The sequence below is a fragment of the Bos indicus x Bos taurus genome, chromosome 22 (assembly GCF_003369695.1).
Source record: "Bos indicus x Bos taurus breed Angus x Brahman F1 hybrid chromosome 22, Bos_hybrid_MaternalHap_v2.0, whole genome shotgun sequence".
Taxonomy (NCBI): Eukaryota; Metazoa; Chordata; class Mammalia; order Artiodactyla; family Bovidae; genus Bos; species Bos indicus x Bos taurus.
The window spans coordinates 46,846,137-46,862,190 of NC_040097.1; the positions used below are offsets into that span (position 1 = coordinate 46,846,137).

The 16,054-nt window shown below is 38.8% G+C and overlaps 1 protein-coding gene across 4 annotated transcripts in view; it reads left to right on the top strand.

The window, feature by feature from the left end:
* The window catches only part of ULK4 (unc-51 like kinase 4), a 519,962-nt gene that overhangs the window by 389,993 nt on the left and 113,915 nt on the right, over nucleotides 1-16,054 (top strand). For all 4 annotated transcript variants that reach the window (XM_027522707.1, XM_027522705.1, XM_027522704.1 and 1 more), the window contains one exon: nucleotides 12,624-12,809. In XM_027522707.1, coding sequence (XP_027378508.1) covers nucleotides 12,624-12,809 — 186 coding nt within the window. The remainder of the gene's footprint in view (nucleotides 1-12,623; nucleotides 12,810-16,054) is intronic.

Sequence of the window (16,054 nt, forward strand, 5' to 3'; positions counted from 1 at the left end):
TACTCCATAGATCTTTATGTTTGACAGACTTCATCGCAATTTAAAAAGTGATTATAGTATGAGAAAATAGATAATAAAAACACCACAGTGTTATTAATGACAATTTACGAATACTGTCTAAGAATTTAAAGGAAGAACAAAAGGAAAAGAAAAGTAGATCAGGGGACTTCCCTGGTGGTCCCGTGACTAAGACTCGGCACTCCCAATGCAGGGTGCCCTGGTTCCATCCCTGCTTAGGGAACTAGACCCCCATGCTGCAGCTGAGGAGTCTGCATGCTGCAACTAGAGTGAAAGTGTTAGTCGCTCAGCTGTGTCCAACTCTTTGTGAGTCCACGGACCCCTGCTAGGCTTCTCTGTCCATGGCATTTCCCAGGCAAGCATACTGGAGTAGGTTGTCATTTCCTTATCCAGGGGATCGTCCCAACCCAGGGATCGAACCTGGGTCTCTTGCGCTGAAGGCAGATTCTTTACCATCTGAGACACCAGGGAAGCCCACAACTAAAATATCCCAAAACTAAAAAGATCCCACATGCCACAACTCAGGCCCAGCACAGCCAAAGTAATTAATTATTTTTTTGATTAAGAAGGGAAGACTAGAGCATTTACAAGGAGAGCGAGCTTGCACATCTTAAGTGGGGAAAGTGTTTCAGTGGTTGGAGAGTATTAAGAGCCATAAAGGGAAGACAAAACAAGAATGAAGAGAACGTTCCAACTGATATATATGTATATAATATAAAAACTTAGAATTAACTTATTGATTTCTGCCAAAACAAACAAACAGAAAACCCTATTGGGATTTCGACTGGGATTACGTTTAGTCTTAATTTGGAGAGAATGACATTTTAACAAAATTGCCTTCCCACTCATGAATGTGGTGTATCCCTTCACTTATTTGGGTCCTCTTTAATTTATCTCAACAATATTTTGTATTTTTAAGTGTATAGGTCTTTCATCTTTTTCAGACTTATCCCTGAATATTTCACTTTTTTGGATGTTATGGTACATGATATTATTTGTTTTTTTGTGAGTACCTATTTATCAGACACGACTGAGCGACTGATCTGATCTGATTATATTTATTGATGGACATTTAGGTGGTTTATAGTTTTTTCAGTTACAGCAATGCAGTGAATAACTTTGTACATGCAAATATACTCACATCTGATTATTTCCCTTAAATTGTTTTAAATTTTTTATTGTAGTTGCTATGCAGTATTATATTGATCTCATAGTATAGGTATACAGTATAGTGATTCATAATTTTTAAAGGTTGTACTCCATTTATATTTATTATAAAATATTGGTTATATTCCCCACATTGTACAATATATCCTTGTAACTTATTTCATACAGAATACTTTGTACCTCTGAATTTCCCACTCATACATTGGCTCTCATCCCTACCCTTTCGCCACTGGTAAACACTAGTTTTTTCACTAGTTTTTCTCCATGTTTGTGAGTCTACTTCTTTTTTGTTGTATTGACTAGTCTGTTGTATTTTTAAGATTCCACATAAAAGTGATGTCATACTATGTTTCCTTTCTCTGACTTATTTCACTGAGCATAATGCCCTCCAAGTCCATCCAGGTTGCTGCAAATGGCAAATGTCATTCTTTGTGTGGCCAAGTAGTATTCCATTGGCATATGTATGTGTATATATCTGTGTGTGTGTATATGTGTGTGTGTGTGTGTGTCTATCTATATAGTGCATCTTCTTTATCCATTCATCTGTTGATGGACACACAGGTTTCTTTTGTATCTTGGCAATAGCAAATATTGCTGCTATGAGCTTTGGGTTGCATTTATCTTTTCCATTTCATGTTTTTGCTTGTAACCTTTAAACTCATTTTTGGACTCTAGTGGGTTGTTTGTGAATTCCGCTGAATTTTCTACATCAAGAATCATGTCTTCTGCAAATAAGCAGTTAAGTCTTTTCCAATCTGAGTTTCTTATATTTGTTTGTTTGTTTGTTTATTCATTTTGGCCCGGCTGCACTGGCCAGAAACTTCCCTGTTGATTGGAAGTGGTGAGAGCCGATGTTCCTCTCTGTCTTCCTGATCAGAGTGAGGCATTCAGTCTCTGACATGTTTTTATCACCTTCTACTCCTTGTTTGCCGAGTTTTTGTTAGAAACAGGTGTTGCATATTGAATACTTTTTCTATTGAGATGATTGTGGTTTTTATTTTTAAATTATTAATATGATATTATGGATTGACTGTATCCCTTAACAAAGATGTATTAAAACCCTCACCCCCCAGTACCTCAGAATATGACCTTAGTTGGAAGTAGGATCATGTACATAATTGGTTAAGATGAGGTCATCCTGGAATGGTGAGGGCTCCCTGACCCACTATTACTGGTGTCCTTGTAAGACAGCCGTAAGAAGCCAGAGACACAAGGGAGAATACTGTGTGACAACGGAAGCAGAGACTGGATCTCCGCTGCCACAGGCGAGGCACATCTGGGGCTCTCAGAGGCTGGGGGAGGCAGGAAGGATTCAGAAGGGAAGCCTCCAGGCATGTCCCCTCCTTGATATGAGACTTCTAGTCTCCAGAACTACAAGAAGATCAGTTTTTGTTTTTTTAGCCTTCTCAGTTTGTGGTCCTTCGTTATGATGGCAACCCTTGGAAATCAATACATATGATATGTTACATTGACTGATTTTTTTGAACGTTAAACTGACCTGTATTCCAGGGATACACCCCATTTTGTCAAGAGATATTATTTTATCATTATCTTTGTCATATTTTGTTGGCTTGGAGTTGCTATAATTTTATTTAGAATTTGTGCATCTGTCTTCATGAGGGATGTTGTTTTGTAGTTTACTTTTTTATATGATTTTTGTCTTGTTTTGGTATCGGGGTAATGTTGATCTTAGCAGATGAATTGGGAAGTAAGTGTTCCCTGCTCTTTGATATTCTTGAAGACTGTGCAGAGTTGTTACTGGTTTTTTGAAAAAGGTGTATCAAGAAAGAACTCATAACTTAACCCCTCTAAAGTGTACAATTCACTGCTGGGTAGTGTATTTCAGAGTTGTGCATCATCACTGTTATCTGATCATAGAACACCTTTGTCATCCCAGCAAGGAATTTCATACTCATGAAAAGTCACTCCCCATACTCTCCCCTCCAAACCCTTGTCACTCACTGATTTGCTTTCTGTTCTTGTATTCTGTTCTGGTTATTTCTTATACATGGAACTATATAATATGTGGCCTTTCTCTGAGTATGGTGTTTTTTGAGGTCCACTCATGTTTCTAGCTTGCAGTATAAGTACTTCTTTCTTTGTTGTGGTGAATAGTCTTCCACTGTATAGATATACAGTATTTGTCTATCCATTTATTGATGGACATTTGGGTTGTTTCCACTTTTTGGCAATTTTGAATTAAGGCTGCTTTTAGCAATTGTGTACAAGCTTTTGTGTAAATATATGCTTTCTTTCTCTTGAGTGTGTATCTAGGAGTGGAAGTGCTCAGTCCTAAGGCCAGCCTATGTTTAACCTTTTGAGAAAATACAGTGCTTTCCAAAGCTGCCATTAGCACCAGCAGTGTGTGAAGGTTCTAGTTTCCCCACACCCTCGCCGACACTTGTCATTATCTGTATTTTTAATTATAGCCATCATAGTGGGTGTGAAGTGGTATCTCAAGGTGGTTTTGATTTGCTTTTCCCTGATGGCTAATGATGTTGAATATCTTTTCCTGTGCTTATTGCCCATTTGTATACCTTTTGGGGAAAAACTGTCCTTTTTTCTTTGCCCTTTAAAAAATTAAGTTATTCGTCTTTTTATTACTGAGTTGTAAGATATTTTATATTTTGTGTGTATCAGTTCAGTTCAGTCACTCAGTCATGTCCGACTGTTTGTGATCCCATGAATCGCAGCATGCCAGGCCTCCCTGTCCATCACCAACTTCCGGAGTTCACTCAGACTCACGTCCATCGAGTCAGTGATGCCATACAGCCATCTCATCCTCTGTCGTCCCCTTCTCCTCCTGCCCCCAGTCCCTCCTAGCATCAGAGTCTTTTCCAATGAGTCAACTCTTCTCATGAGGTGGCCAAAGTACTGGAGTTTCAGCTTTAGCATCATTCTGTCCAGAGAAATCCCAGGGCTGATCTCCTTCAGAATGGACTGGTTGGATCTCCTTGCAGTCCAAGGGACTCTCAAGAGTCTTCTCCAACACCACAGTTCAAAAGCATCAATTCTTCGGCGCTCAGCTTTCTTCACAGTCCAACTCTCACATCCACACATGACCACAGGAAAAACCATAGCCTTGACTAGACAGACCTTTGTTGGCAAAGTAATGTCTCTGCTTTTGAATATGCTATCTAGGTTGGTCATAACTTTCCTTCCAAGGAGTAAGCGTCTTTTAATTTCATACACGTCCCGTATTATGTGTTAGATTTACAGTAATTTTCCCTTGTTCTGTGGGTGATCTTTTCACTTTCCTCATATATGGAGATGAAGTCATTTATCAGTTTTGTTGTTCTTGTGCTTCTGGTGTCATATACAAGAAACATTGCCTAACCCAAAGTCACAAAGGTGTAATTACTCTTTGCAACCCCATGGACTGCAGCCCGCCAGGATTCCCTGTCCATCACCAACTCCCAGAGCTTGCTCAAATTCATGTCCATCAAGTTGGTGATGCCATATGTTTGTATGTTTAGCTCTTATATTTAGATATTTGATCCATTTGGAGTCAGTTTTTGGATGAGGTGTGAGGTATGGGTCTAACTGCATTCTTCTGTGTGTGGAGACCTACTTGTCTCAACACAGTTTGTTTAAAAAGGCCATTTTCCCCCCCATTAAATTGTCTTGGTATGTTTGTCAAAAATCAGTTTACCATAAATGTAAGTGTAGAATTTGGGACTCTAAATTCTATCCCACTAATCTTTTGTATATCCTTATGCCAGTACTACATTGACTGGATTATGGTAGCTTTGCAGCAGAATTTAAAATTGGGAAATGTGAGCCTTCCAAATTTATTCTTCTTTTTAAAGATCATTTTGGCTATTAGTCTCTTGCATTTCTAATGAATTTTAAGATCAGCTTATCAAATTTCTGCAAAAATAATCCAGCTGCAGCTCTGAATGCTTTTTATCAGCAGATCAGTTTGGGGCATATTGACAACCTAATAATATTAACTCTTCTGACCCTTGAACATGACGTGTTTCGCTGTTTATGTACCTTCTTTAATGTTTCCTAGAATGTTTCAGCTTTCAAGTCATGTACTTCTTTTAACTTCAATTTTAAATATTCTTTTTGATGCTATTGTAATGCAGTTGTTTTCTCTGTTGCCTTTTTACATTCTTCATTGCTAGTGTGCAGGCATACCATTGATTTTTGAATATTGATCTTGTATTCTGCCCCTTTGCTGAATTTGTTTATTTTTCATAGTTCTTTAGTGGATTCACTAGTATTTTCTGTGTGTAAGAGTATGTCATCTGCAAACAGAGTTTTCCTTTCTGGGTGATTTCTACTTCTTTCCTTGCTTAATTGCCATAACCAAAACTTCCAATAAAATGATGAATATAAATGGCAAGAATGTACATCTGTCTTGTTCTTAATCTTAAACCATGTAAGTATGGTGTCAGCTGTAAATTTTGCCCCAGATACCCTTTATCAATTTGAGAAAGTTCTCTTCTATTTTATAATTTGTTGAGTGTTTTTTTAATACTAAAAGGGTTTTTAATTTTGTCAAATGCTTATTCTGTGACCATTGAAAGGCTCATATAATTTTGTCCTTTATTCTATTTGTGTTGCACATAACATCGATTGATTTTTAGATGCTAAACTAGCCTTTCATTCCTGTGATAAATTCCACTTGGTCATGATGTGTAATCCTTTAATATGTTGCTGAATTTGGTTTGTGAACACTTTGTTGAAGTTCTTGCATCTATATTCATAAGGGCTATTGATCAGAAATTGTCTTTTCTTGGAATGTGTTTGTCTGAATTTGGCATCAGGGTAATACTGGCCACTAGACCATTCCAGTATGACCTAAATCAAATCCCTTACTATTATACAGTGGAAGTGACAAATAAATTCAGGGGATTAGATCTGATAGACAGAGTGCCTGAAGAACTATGGACAGAGGTTCGTGACATTGTACAAGAGGCAGTGGTCAAGATCATCCCCCAAAGAAAGAAATGCAAAAAGGCAAAATGGTTGCCTGAGGAGGCCTTACAGATAGTTGAGAAAAGAAAAGAAATGAAAGGCAAAGGAGAAAAGGAAAGATATAACCATTTGAATACAGAGTTCCAAAGAATAGCAAGGAGAGATAAGAAAGCCTTCCTCAGTTACCGGTGCAACATTTCATACAAAGATGAGCACAATAAAGGACAGAAATGGTATGGACCTAAAAGAAGATACTAAAAAGAGGTGGCAAGAATAATGATGGTGGTGTGATCATCCACCTAGAGCCAGACATCCTGGAGTGCAAAATCAAGTGGGCCTTAGGAAGCATCACACAAACAAAGCTAGTAGAGGTGATGGAATTACAGTTGAGCTATTTCAAATCCTAAAAGATGATGCTATGAAAATGCTGCACTCAATATGCCAGCAAATTTGGAAAACTCAGCAGTGGCCACAGGACTGGAAAGGGTCAGTTTTCATTCCAATCCAAAAGAAAGAAATGCCGAAAAATGTTCAAACTACCACACAATTGCACTCATCTCACACACTAGTAAAGTACTACTCAAAATTCTCCAAGCCAGGCTTCAACAGTATGTGAACCGTGAACTTCCATATGTTCAAGCTGGATTTAGAAAAGGCAGAGGAACCAGAAATCAAATTGCCAACATCCACTGGATAATCAAAACAGCAAGAGAGTTCCAGAAAAACATCTACTTCTGCTTTATTAACTATGCCAAAGCCTTTGATTGTGTGGATCAAAACAAACTGTGGAAAATTCATAAAGAGATGGGAATACCAGACTACCTTACCTGTCTCCTGAGAACTCTATATGCAGGTCAAGAAGCAACAGTTAGATCTGGACATGGAACAACAGACTGGTTCCAAATCAAGAAAGGAGTACATCAAGGCTGTATATTGTCACCCTGCTTATTTAACTTATATTCAGGGTACATCATGTGAAACGCCGGGCTCAATGAAGCACAAGCTGGAAACAAAATTACCTAGAGAAATATCAGTAGTAACCTCAGATATGCATATGACACTACCATTATGGCTGAAAGAAAATAAGAACTAAAGAGCCTCTTGATGAAAGTGAAAGAGGAGAGTGAAAAAGTTGACTTAAAACTAAACATTCAAAAGACTAAGATCATGGCATCCAGTTCCATCACTTCATGGAAAATACATGGGGAAACAATGGGAACAGTGAGAGACTTTATTTTGGGTGGCTCCAAAATCACTGCAGATGGTTACTGCAGCCATGAAATTAAAAGACACTTGCTTCCTTGGAAGAAAAGCTATGCCAACATAGATAGCATATTAAAAAAGCAGAGACATTTCTTTGCCGACAAAGGTCTGTCTACTCAAAGCTATGATTTTTCCAGTGGTCATGTATGGATGTGAGAGTTGGGCTACAAAGAAAGCTGAAGAAATGTTGCTTTTGAAGTGTGGTGTTGGAGAAGACTCTTGAGAGTCCCTTGGACTGCAAGGAGATCCAACCAGTCCATCCTAAGGGAAGTCAGTCCTGAATATTCCATTGGAAGGACTGATGTTGAAGCTGAAACTCCAATACTTTGGCCACCTGATGTGAAGAAATGACTCCTTGGAAAAGACCCTGCTGCTGGGAAGGATTGAATGCGGGAGGAGAAAGGGATGACAGAGGATGAGATGGTTGGATGGTATCACTGACTCGATGGATATGAGCCTGAGAAAGCTCCAGGAGTTGGTGAAGGACCCGGAAGCCTAGCATGCTGCAGTCCATGGGTTGCAAAGAGTAGGCCACGACTGAGCAACTGAACTGAAATACTGGCCACACAGAATGAGTTTGGAACTGTCCATTTTCTTTAGCTTTCTGAAAAAATGTGTATAGACTTGGTATTACATCTTCCTTGAATCTTTGGTAGAATTTGCCATCAATGCCATCTAAGCCTATAGTTGTCTTGGTAGAAAGGTTTTTAAGCAGAAATTCATTTTCTCTAATAGATAAAATACCTTCCAGGCTACCAGTTTCTTCAGTGTGAGCTTTCCCTTGCTCTCTTCTCTCTAGTACTTTGGCCTATGGACTCTAGCTTTGGTTTTCTGAGACTTTTCACTGTGTCTCCTCAGCTTAAAAAATCTGCTTGTCCCACCTCAGTTGCTGTCTCTCTTAGGCCTCGAGACCTCATAAGCCTCTAACCTGGGAGAGGAGTGGAGCTCACCTCTGTTATTTGGCATCACTTTCCTACGTTGCCTCATGTCTGGTATCTTAAAAACCATTGTTTCATGTATTTTTCTACCAGTTTGTTTCTTCAGATAATTGGGTATATCCTTATTCTGTTATTCCAGGGAGATTTTATACCATCACCATCTTTTCTGTAGTGGTGGGGCAGGGCTCACACATATACAACACAAATGTCAAAACGTCAGTTTTACAAGAATCCAACAAATAAGCCATCTTTGGAGTTACTACTTATGATAAGCATCCTCCCATCATTTCAACAATGAAGCTAAACTAACTCATAAATGAAGAGATGTTACAGTAGATTGAAGTAGAAGCATAAATACCTGTCTCACTGGCTACCCAAAAGCTATGAAAATAGAGAAAGCCTCAAATATCTTATAATCATGGGAGAGCGGAAGAAGAAGCTGTTAATGGAAAAGAAATCTCATGCAATTACTCAATGATAGAAAGCAGATGGAACTGAATCAAAATCTAGTGAAGAAACCTATTACCCAGAACATACAGAGGAGAAAACTCACCAGAAGGTGGGAACAGATGCTGTTGATCTGTAAACTTCAAGTGGAAAACTGCTGGAGGCCCTAGACTCCTACCAGGCTATTGGAAGACGAGCTTTTAGAACTGGCAGGCCAGTCAAGCCCCTTGCTTCAGTCATTGTGCTCAGCTTTCTTCCAGCTTAATATCTCAGGGTCTGCACTGTGAAGAGGATGAGCCAGCTATCTGATGTGATTTCTAAGATGGGGTCATTACTTACAAAAGAAGCATTTCAGAGTTTGAAGAAATCACAGAGAAGATTTGAAGAAGTCACAGGGAAAGCAGCATGAAGAAACAGATATACACAAATGCAAAGGAAGTTGGAGCCATCTGCCTGTACTAATCTGCCCACTCTTTCATTCATAAAATAGGATGCCAGGGACCACCAGACATTTGGGGAAGCCTGATAGCCTGAAGCAGAGAAACCAAGGTGAACAAACAGCTGAGCCCGAAAGAGACAAAGTTGATAGGCAGTGTAACAGGTTGAATTGTGTCCCCCCCAAAAAATGAGATGCTGAAGTCCTAACTCCCAGCACCTCAGAATATTAAACCTTATCTGAAAACACTGACATTCCAGATGAGGCCAGACTCGAGTAAGAGTGCATCGTTACTCCAGTATGACTAGCGTTTTCATTAGAAGACAACCATGTGAAGACAAGAGACTCGGGAGAATCCCATGGGATGACGCGGGCAGAGATAGGAGTTATGCAGCCACAAGCTAAGCAATGCCTGGGTTTCCAGAAAATCATCAGATGCCAGAAAGAAGCAAGGGAATATTCTTCTTTGGGTTTCAGAGGCAGCAAGGTCCTGCTCTTTGATTTTTAAGCTTCTGGCTTCCAGAGCTGTGAGGTAATACATTTCTGTTGTTTATGCCACCCAGTTGGTGGTACTTTTTATGTCAGCCCTAAGGAACGAACACTGAGAGTAAAAGAGAATTTAATAATTCTTATCAAAAACAAAATGTTCAGATAACCCACAGGAAGGTTTAAAAAAAAAGGGATCAGAAAAGTAAATGGGGAATAAATAGAAGACAAGCAATAAAATTGCATGTTAGACTTAAACCCTAGCATTTTTCTGTTATCTTAAAAATTAAATGATCTAAAGGCACCAATTAAAAGATAGAGATGACTAGAGGGGATAACAAAACACGATCCAACAGTATGTTGTCTACAAAAATCTCACTTCAAATATAATGATACAGGCAGGTTGAAAGTAAAAGGTTGCAAAGTATATATGGTGAAAATATTAATTTTTAAAAAGCAGGAGTGGCTGTCTTAATGTGCAGGTTAATTTCCTGGTTGTGATCTTGTACTATAGTTATGCAAGATGTTTCCATTGGGGGAGGTCAGATGGAGTGTGTATGGTCTCTCTCTGTATTATTTCTTTTTTTTTTTTTTTTATAGTCAGGAGGATGGCACGCATGTCCGAGAGCAAGCCCGTGTTGCACTCCAGGGTCTCTCATTCCAGACGAGGAACCAAGGCCCTCCCCCAGCAGGAGAGATTCTTGACAGACCACAGCAGAAATCAACCTAATTTTACACTCTAGGGAGAGCAGGAGAAAAGAACCACAGGCTGGCTGCGGGGGTCAAGGGGAGGGAGAGAAAGGTCAGCAAGGCCCAGAGACCTCCTCCTAAGTAGTGACCCAGTGAATCCCCCAGAGAGGAGAGCGGGAGAGCAAGGGTATCTTTGTGTCCCCTTTTGTGGCACAAAAAGGCAGGAGTCCTTATGCTTTGCCTCCAAAGGGTCTGGAAAACAACCAGGATCTGGGGCTTAGGGTTCCCAGCATCTTTGGATCCTTCTGAAGCCTGTTATGACAGGACGAGTCGGGGACCACCAGGCCCAAGGGAATGCTCCTAAAGGCTGGAACGAGGTGTGAGAGAGCAGGGAGGTGGGTCAGGAGACCCTCAGGAGCGGGGTCTGGGGGTCACCACGTGTATTATTTCTTATAATGGCATATGAACCTGCCAGTGTCTCAAAATAAGATTCATTCACACGCAAAAGAATGAAGTCGGTTCTCTACTTATATGCAAAGATGAAAACGGAAAGACTTAAATGTAAAAGCTAAACTATAAAGTTCTTAGAAGGAAACATGTAAGCGCTAACACAATAAAAATTCTTAGAAGTGTAAATCTCAGGACCTTGAAATAGGCAATGGTTTCTTAGGTTTGACACCAAAATCACAAGCAATAAAATGAATAGGTATTGGACTTTATCAAAATAAAAAATATTTTGTGCTTCAAAGGACACTGTCAAGAAAGTGAAAAGACAATCCACAGAATGGGAAAACAGTTTTGAAATGTGTATCTGCTGAGGGAATTATATCTAAAATATATAAAGGGAATTGTATTTAAAATATATAAAGAATACTTAAACTTAATTGTGATAAGACAAATGACCTAGTTTTAAAAATGAGAAAAGATCTGAGTAAACATTTCTCCAAAGAAGATTCGCAAATGACCAAAATGCACGTGAAAAGATGCTCAGCATCACTAACCATCAGGGAAGTACAGATGAAAGACCGCATGGGTGGCCGCTCCACACACACTAGGGTGTCTGTGATTGAGAAGATAGGTAATGACGAGTGTTGGTGAGGATGTGGGCAACCTGAAACTCGCATGCTTGGCTGGTGCTAATGGCGGCTTTGAAAAAGAGTCTGGCAATTCCTCAGAAAGTGAAACATAGAGTTACTTATTGTGTGACTCAGCAATTTCACTTCCAAGTATATACCTGAGAAACAAAACATGTGTGCACAAAAATGTATACACAGATGTTCACAGCAGTACTACTCATACTGGTCAAAAGTGAAAACAACTCAAACGTCCATCAGCTGATGAATGGATAAACAAAATGTGGCATATCCATTGCATGATAAAAAGAAATGAAATGCTGATACGTGCTACAGCATGGATGAATCCTGAAAACATGCTAAGAGAAAGAAGCCAGTCACAAAGGATCGTATTTTGTATGATTTCAAGTATCTGAAATGTCTAGAACAGGCAAATCCAAAGAAAGCAGGTTAGTACTGACTGGGTAGGGAGAAGGAGATGATACAGGGTTTCTTTTTCAGTTAAAATGAAAAAATTCTAAAATTGGTTCTGGTGGTGTTTGCACAACTCTGAATATACTAAAAAATCGTTGAATGATGTATACACATGAAATCACTAAGTTGTATGACCTAGGAATTGTATCTCAACAAAGGTATTAGAAATAAAACTTTAAAAATTAAAAGATCAAAATGCTATGGTATGATTATTATTTCATAATATACCTTGTAATATAGAAACAGTACTTTCTCTACCACCTGTTTAGTCAATAATGATTTGGAAACAGTTCAAACCATTTCTTAATATCTTCTAGGAAGTGGATTTTCCTAAACAAGCTATGTCAACAAGAATGTAAGAGTTGTGCCTCGGAAAAATCAGTGTTTCCACACCCATAGACACACACGCTCCTGTATGAACATATGCATGTGTAAATATGCATGTAATATATAATTGGTCCTTTGCTTGTCACAGGCCATTCATCACTATGGATTAAAGGAAAGACTGTAGAATTTCCTTCTGGTTTTGTGCTGTTAGTCTTGTTTGAGTTACTCTTTACATTTTGAAAAAGATCCATTCACAAGAATATTCAATTAATTAAAGTTTGTACTCAGACTGACATTCTATCTTTTAAGCTGTAATTCTTGAGGAATACCAACATCATCGTCAGTGAAGCTGATGAAGTCCTATTTGTTAATTTTCAGCTTCCTAACGAGGATCCTGAAATTTTTGAAGTTTCATCCAAGTGTCTGTCTATACTGGTTCAGTTGTATGGAGGGGAAAACCCAGAGAGCCTGTCTCCTGAAAATGCAGAGACTTTCGCTGATTTGCTGACATCCAAAGAGGACCTGAAGGACCAGAAGCTTCTGTTGAGGATTCTCAGAAGAATGGTGAGTCCACACAGAAACTGGGCAGGTAGCCTTAGTGGTAGCCAGAACACGGGGAGTAGTCAGGTTTTTTGACCTCCTTTTAAGAACTCATGATTACCTTTCCCTGTAGTCACCTACTGTTAACATTTATCATATTCCACATATCTATTTGTATGTACACAGAATTTTTGCTGAACTATGAGAGAGTTAGACATATTATTTGTGCTTATCCCTTAATATGTGAGTGTGTATTTCCTAATGAAATGAATGTTCTCTTAACTATGGGTTATCAAAGTCAGGAAATTTAACATTGATACAAATCTTTTACTAATCTGCCATCCATATTCCAACTTTGTCAACTGTCCCCGTAATGTCCTGTATAGCTTGTTTTCCAGTATAGATTCCAGTCTAGCATCATGCATTGTAGTAGACAGATGTGCTTCATTCGGGATAGTTCTGTAGCCGTTCTTTGTCTTTCATGAGGTTTCTGAAGAATGGGCCAGGTATTTTGTAGCATTTCCCCTCCATTTAGGTCTCTCTGCTGTGTTCTGGACAACTCGATTCAGGTAAGTCCCAGAAGAAATCCATCAGATCCAGAAGCTCATGATGGTCTATTTGCCGTTTACTGGTGATGTTAGTTTCGATCATTTTGTTAAATCAATGTGTGGTTATTATTTTTTAAATTTTTTAGCAGCTGCAAAGTGGAGATTTTCAAACTCACAGTATTTCTAACTTCCAGTATTGTACTTTAGGGAAAAAATTCCCTTCTGCACCTTTATGTTTTGTTTTTAAAAATGTGTACAGCTGATGTTTACCTGAAGGTCCTTTTGAAGACTTTTTACAACAAATCTTGTTCTGCCGGTTTTGAAGGCCACTGTTTACAGTAGCTGTTGGTGAAGTTAGCTGAGGAGTAGGCTCATTAGGTTGTGTCATGTTTTGGCTTGTCTGTGTGTGGTCACTTCTAGATCCAGTTGTTGTGAGGGAGCCTTTGGCAGCACAGGCTGTGGATGCTCCAGAGAGTTGTCCACAAGACAGGTTTTGTGTTAATTTGATAAACAGCTGCAGTACAGGATGGAGCAGAATCTCCATGGCAGGTTATGGGTGACAGAACTAAAGGAGAGAGAGAGAGTTACCCTTCTTGCTGCGACCTTTTACCTTTATGTAATAGGCAAGACCTCCCAACCCCGGCAGTGCTTCCTGTCTAGTGAAGTGGCTCCCTGCATAACACAGTTTAGGTAAGATTCCCAGCGTGTAGGATAAATATTTCTGGGCACAGTAGATCTTGGCATGGTAATCCAGCCCAGCACTAGATGACACTGAATCACATAATAAGGCAGTTATTTCCTCTTCCATTTCATTTTGCTCTTTCTGATAATTTAAAGGTGAAACTCTTACTTTGGTACGACTGTGTCTTTAACACCTCTTGAATCTTCCTTTTTTAATAGAGAGTAAGCCTCTCAGATGACCAGCTTTTTCAGTAGAGAGACTTCTTTTTTTTTTTTTTTCCTGGCTCTTGCAAAGTTTATTTCTTTTTTTTTTTATTTTTTTTATTCAATTTTAATTAAAAAAAAATTATTATACATGTGTTCTTTTTTAAAATAGTTTTATTCAGTTAAAAAAGGCGCGTCAATGTGAAATCAAGTACTAGAAAATGTAGTAACATGAGTGATCTGTAGATGTGGCAAAATCGTGTATTTAGTGTTGAATTACAAAAGCTTGGGGAATATTGACCTCCTGTCTGATACGATTAATTTTATAGAGATCCACCATCTCTTATTTGAAAACCTTAGGATGAGGTTTAGCTTGGAATTTATAATTTTCAGATCTTCTTGGCATGGTTTCTTAGGCTATATATGACATGATCCTATAGGGGTCACCAGGGCAGCACTGTTGTCAAGCATGGTAATATTTCTGTCCCAAAATTTATGAACATTCCCACTAAGTGGGCAAATAAAAATTATATGTGACTCCATGGAAGTCAGGTTTTGCCACCAAATATGTTTTTAAACGAAACTTACAAAAAAAATTGATTTTCAGAGCTTTCTAGATTTGCAGACAAGCGATTATGGACTTGTCTCTGAAATAAATTACATCATTTTCTAAAACCAGATTAATTTAATCATGTAGAAAACAATTAGATACCGACTTAGTCAAAGTAACCAGACTACACCATCTTTTAGTTAATTTCACAGTCTGAAATGATTTCCTTATAGTTTCTGACCTGCCCCCTATAGGATCAGGTAGGTTTTGTTTGTGGGAGAAAAGTTGAATCCTGGTGACTTTATCTGTGTGTGTGAAACTAAAAGTAATTTCTGGTGCTGCTTATCCTTTTTTTAATTTTTTATTTTCATTTATTTATTTATTTATTTATTTTTAATTTAATTTAATTTTTTTCCCCCATTGGTAAATCTTTTATTTATTTTATTTTTAAACTTTACATAATTGTATTAGTTTTGCCAAATATCAAAATGAATCCGCCACAGGTATACATGTGTTCCCCATCCTGAACCCTCCTCCCTCCTCCCTCCCCATACCATCCCTCTGAGTCGTCCCAGTGCACTAGCCCCAAGCATCCAGTATCATGCATCGAACCTGGACTGGCATCTCGTTTCATACATGATATTTTACATGTTTCAATGCCATTCTCCCAAATCTTCCCACCCTCTCCCTCTCCCACCGAGTCCAAAAGACTGTTCTATACATCAGTGTCTCTTTTGCTGTCTCGTATACAGGGTTATTGTTACCATCTATCTAAATTCCATATATATGCTTTAGTATACTGTATTGGTGTTTTTCTTTCTGGCTTACTTCACTCTGTATAATAGGCTCCAGTTTCATCCACCTCATTAGAACTGACTCAAATGATTGTAGTAAACATAATATAAAGTTTGCCAGCCGTCTGTGATAAGTGCTTTATCATCTTCTGAAAACTTTCTAAATTATCCCTCAGTCAATCAGTGTTGGATTCAGGTGATGCAAAATCAGGGATTCTGGGTCTTGAGCTTGCCTATCCTGAGGCTCAATTCTGCTTAAACTTGGTACTGAGTTCAGTATGTTTGGAGAGAAACAGCAGCAGATGACGCAAAGAGGCGTATGGTGCCAGCGCCCACTCCCCAGCTGATGTGAGCCTTCCTGCCCTCTCTCTCTCACTGCTTCCCGTCTTCACCTCTGTGGCTGCCGTGGATCTGTACTGTCAACTCACAGTTTATTCTCACCTTCATACCTTACCCTTGTTCAGGGTAGTGGTGCGGTCTTGTTCATTTTTG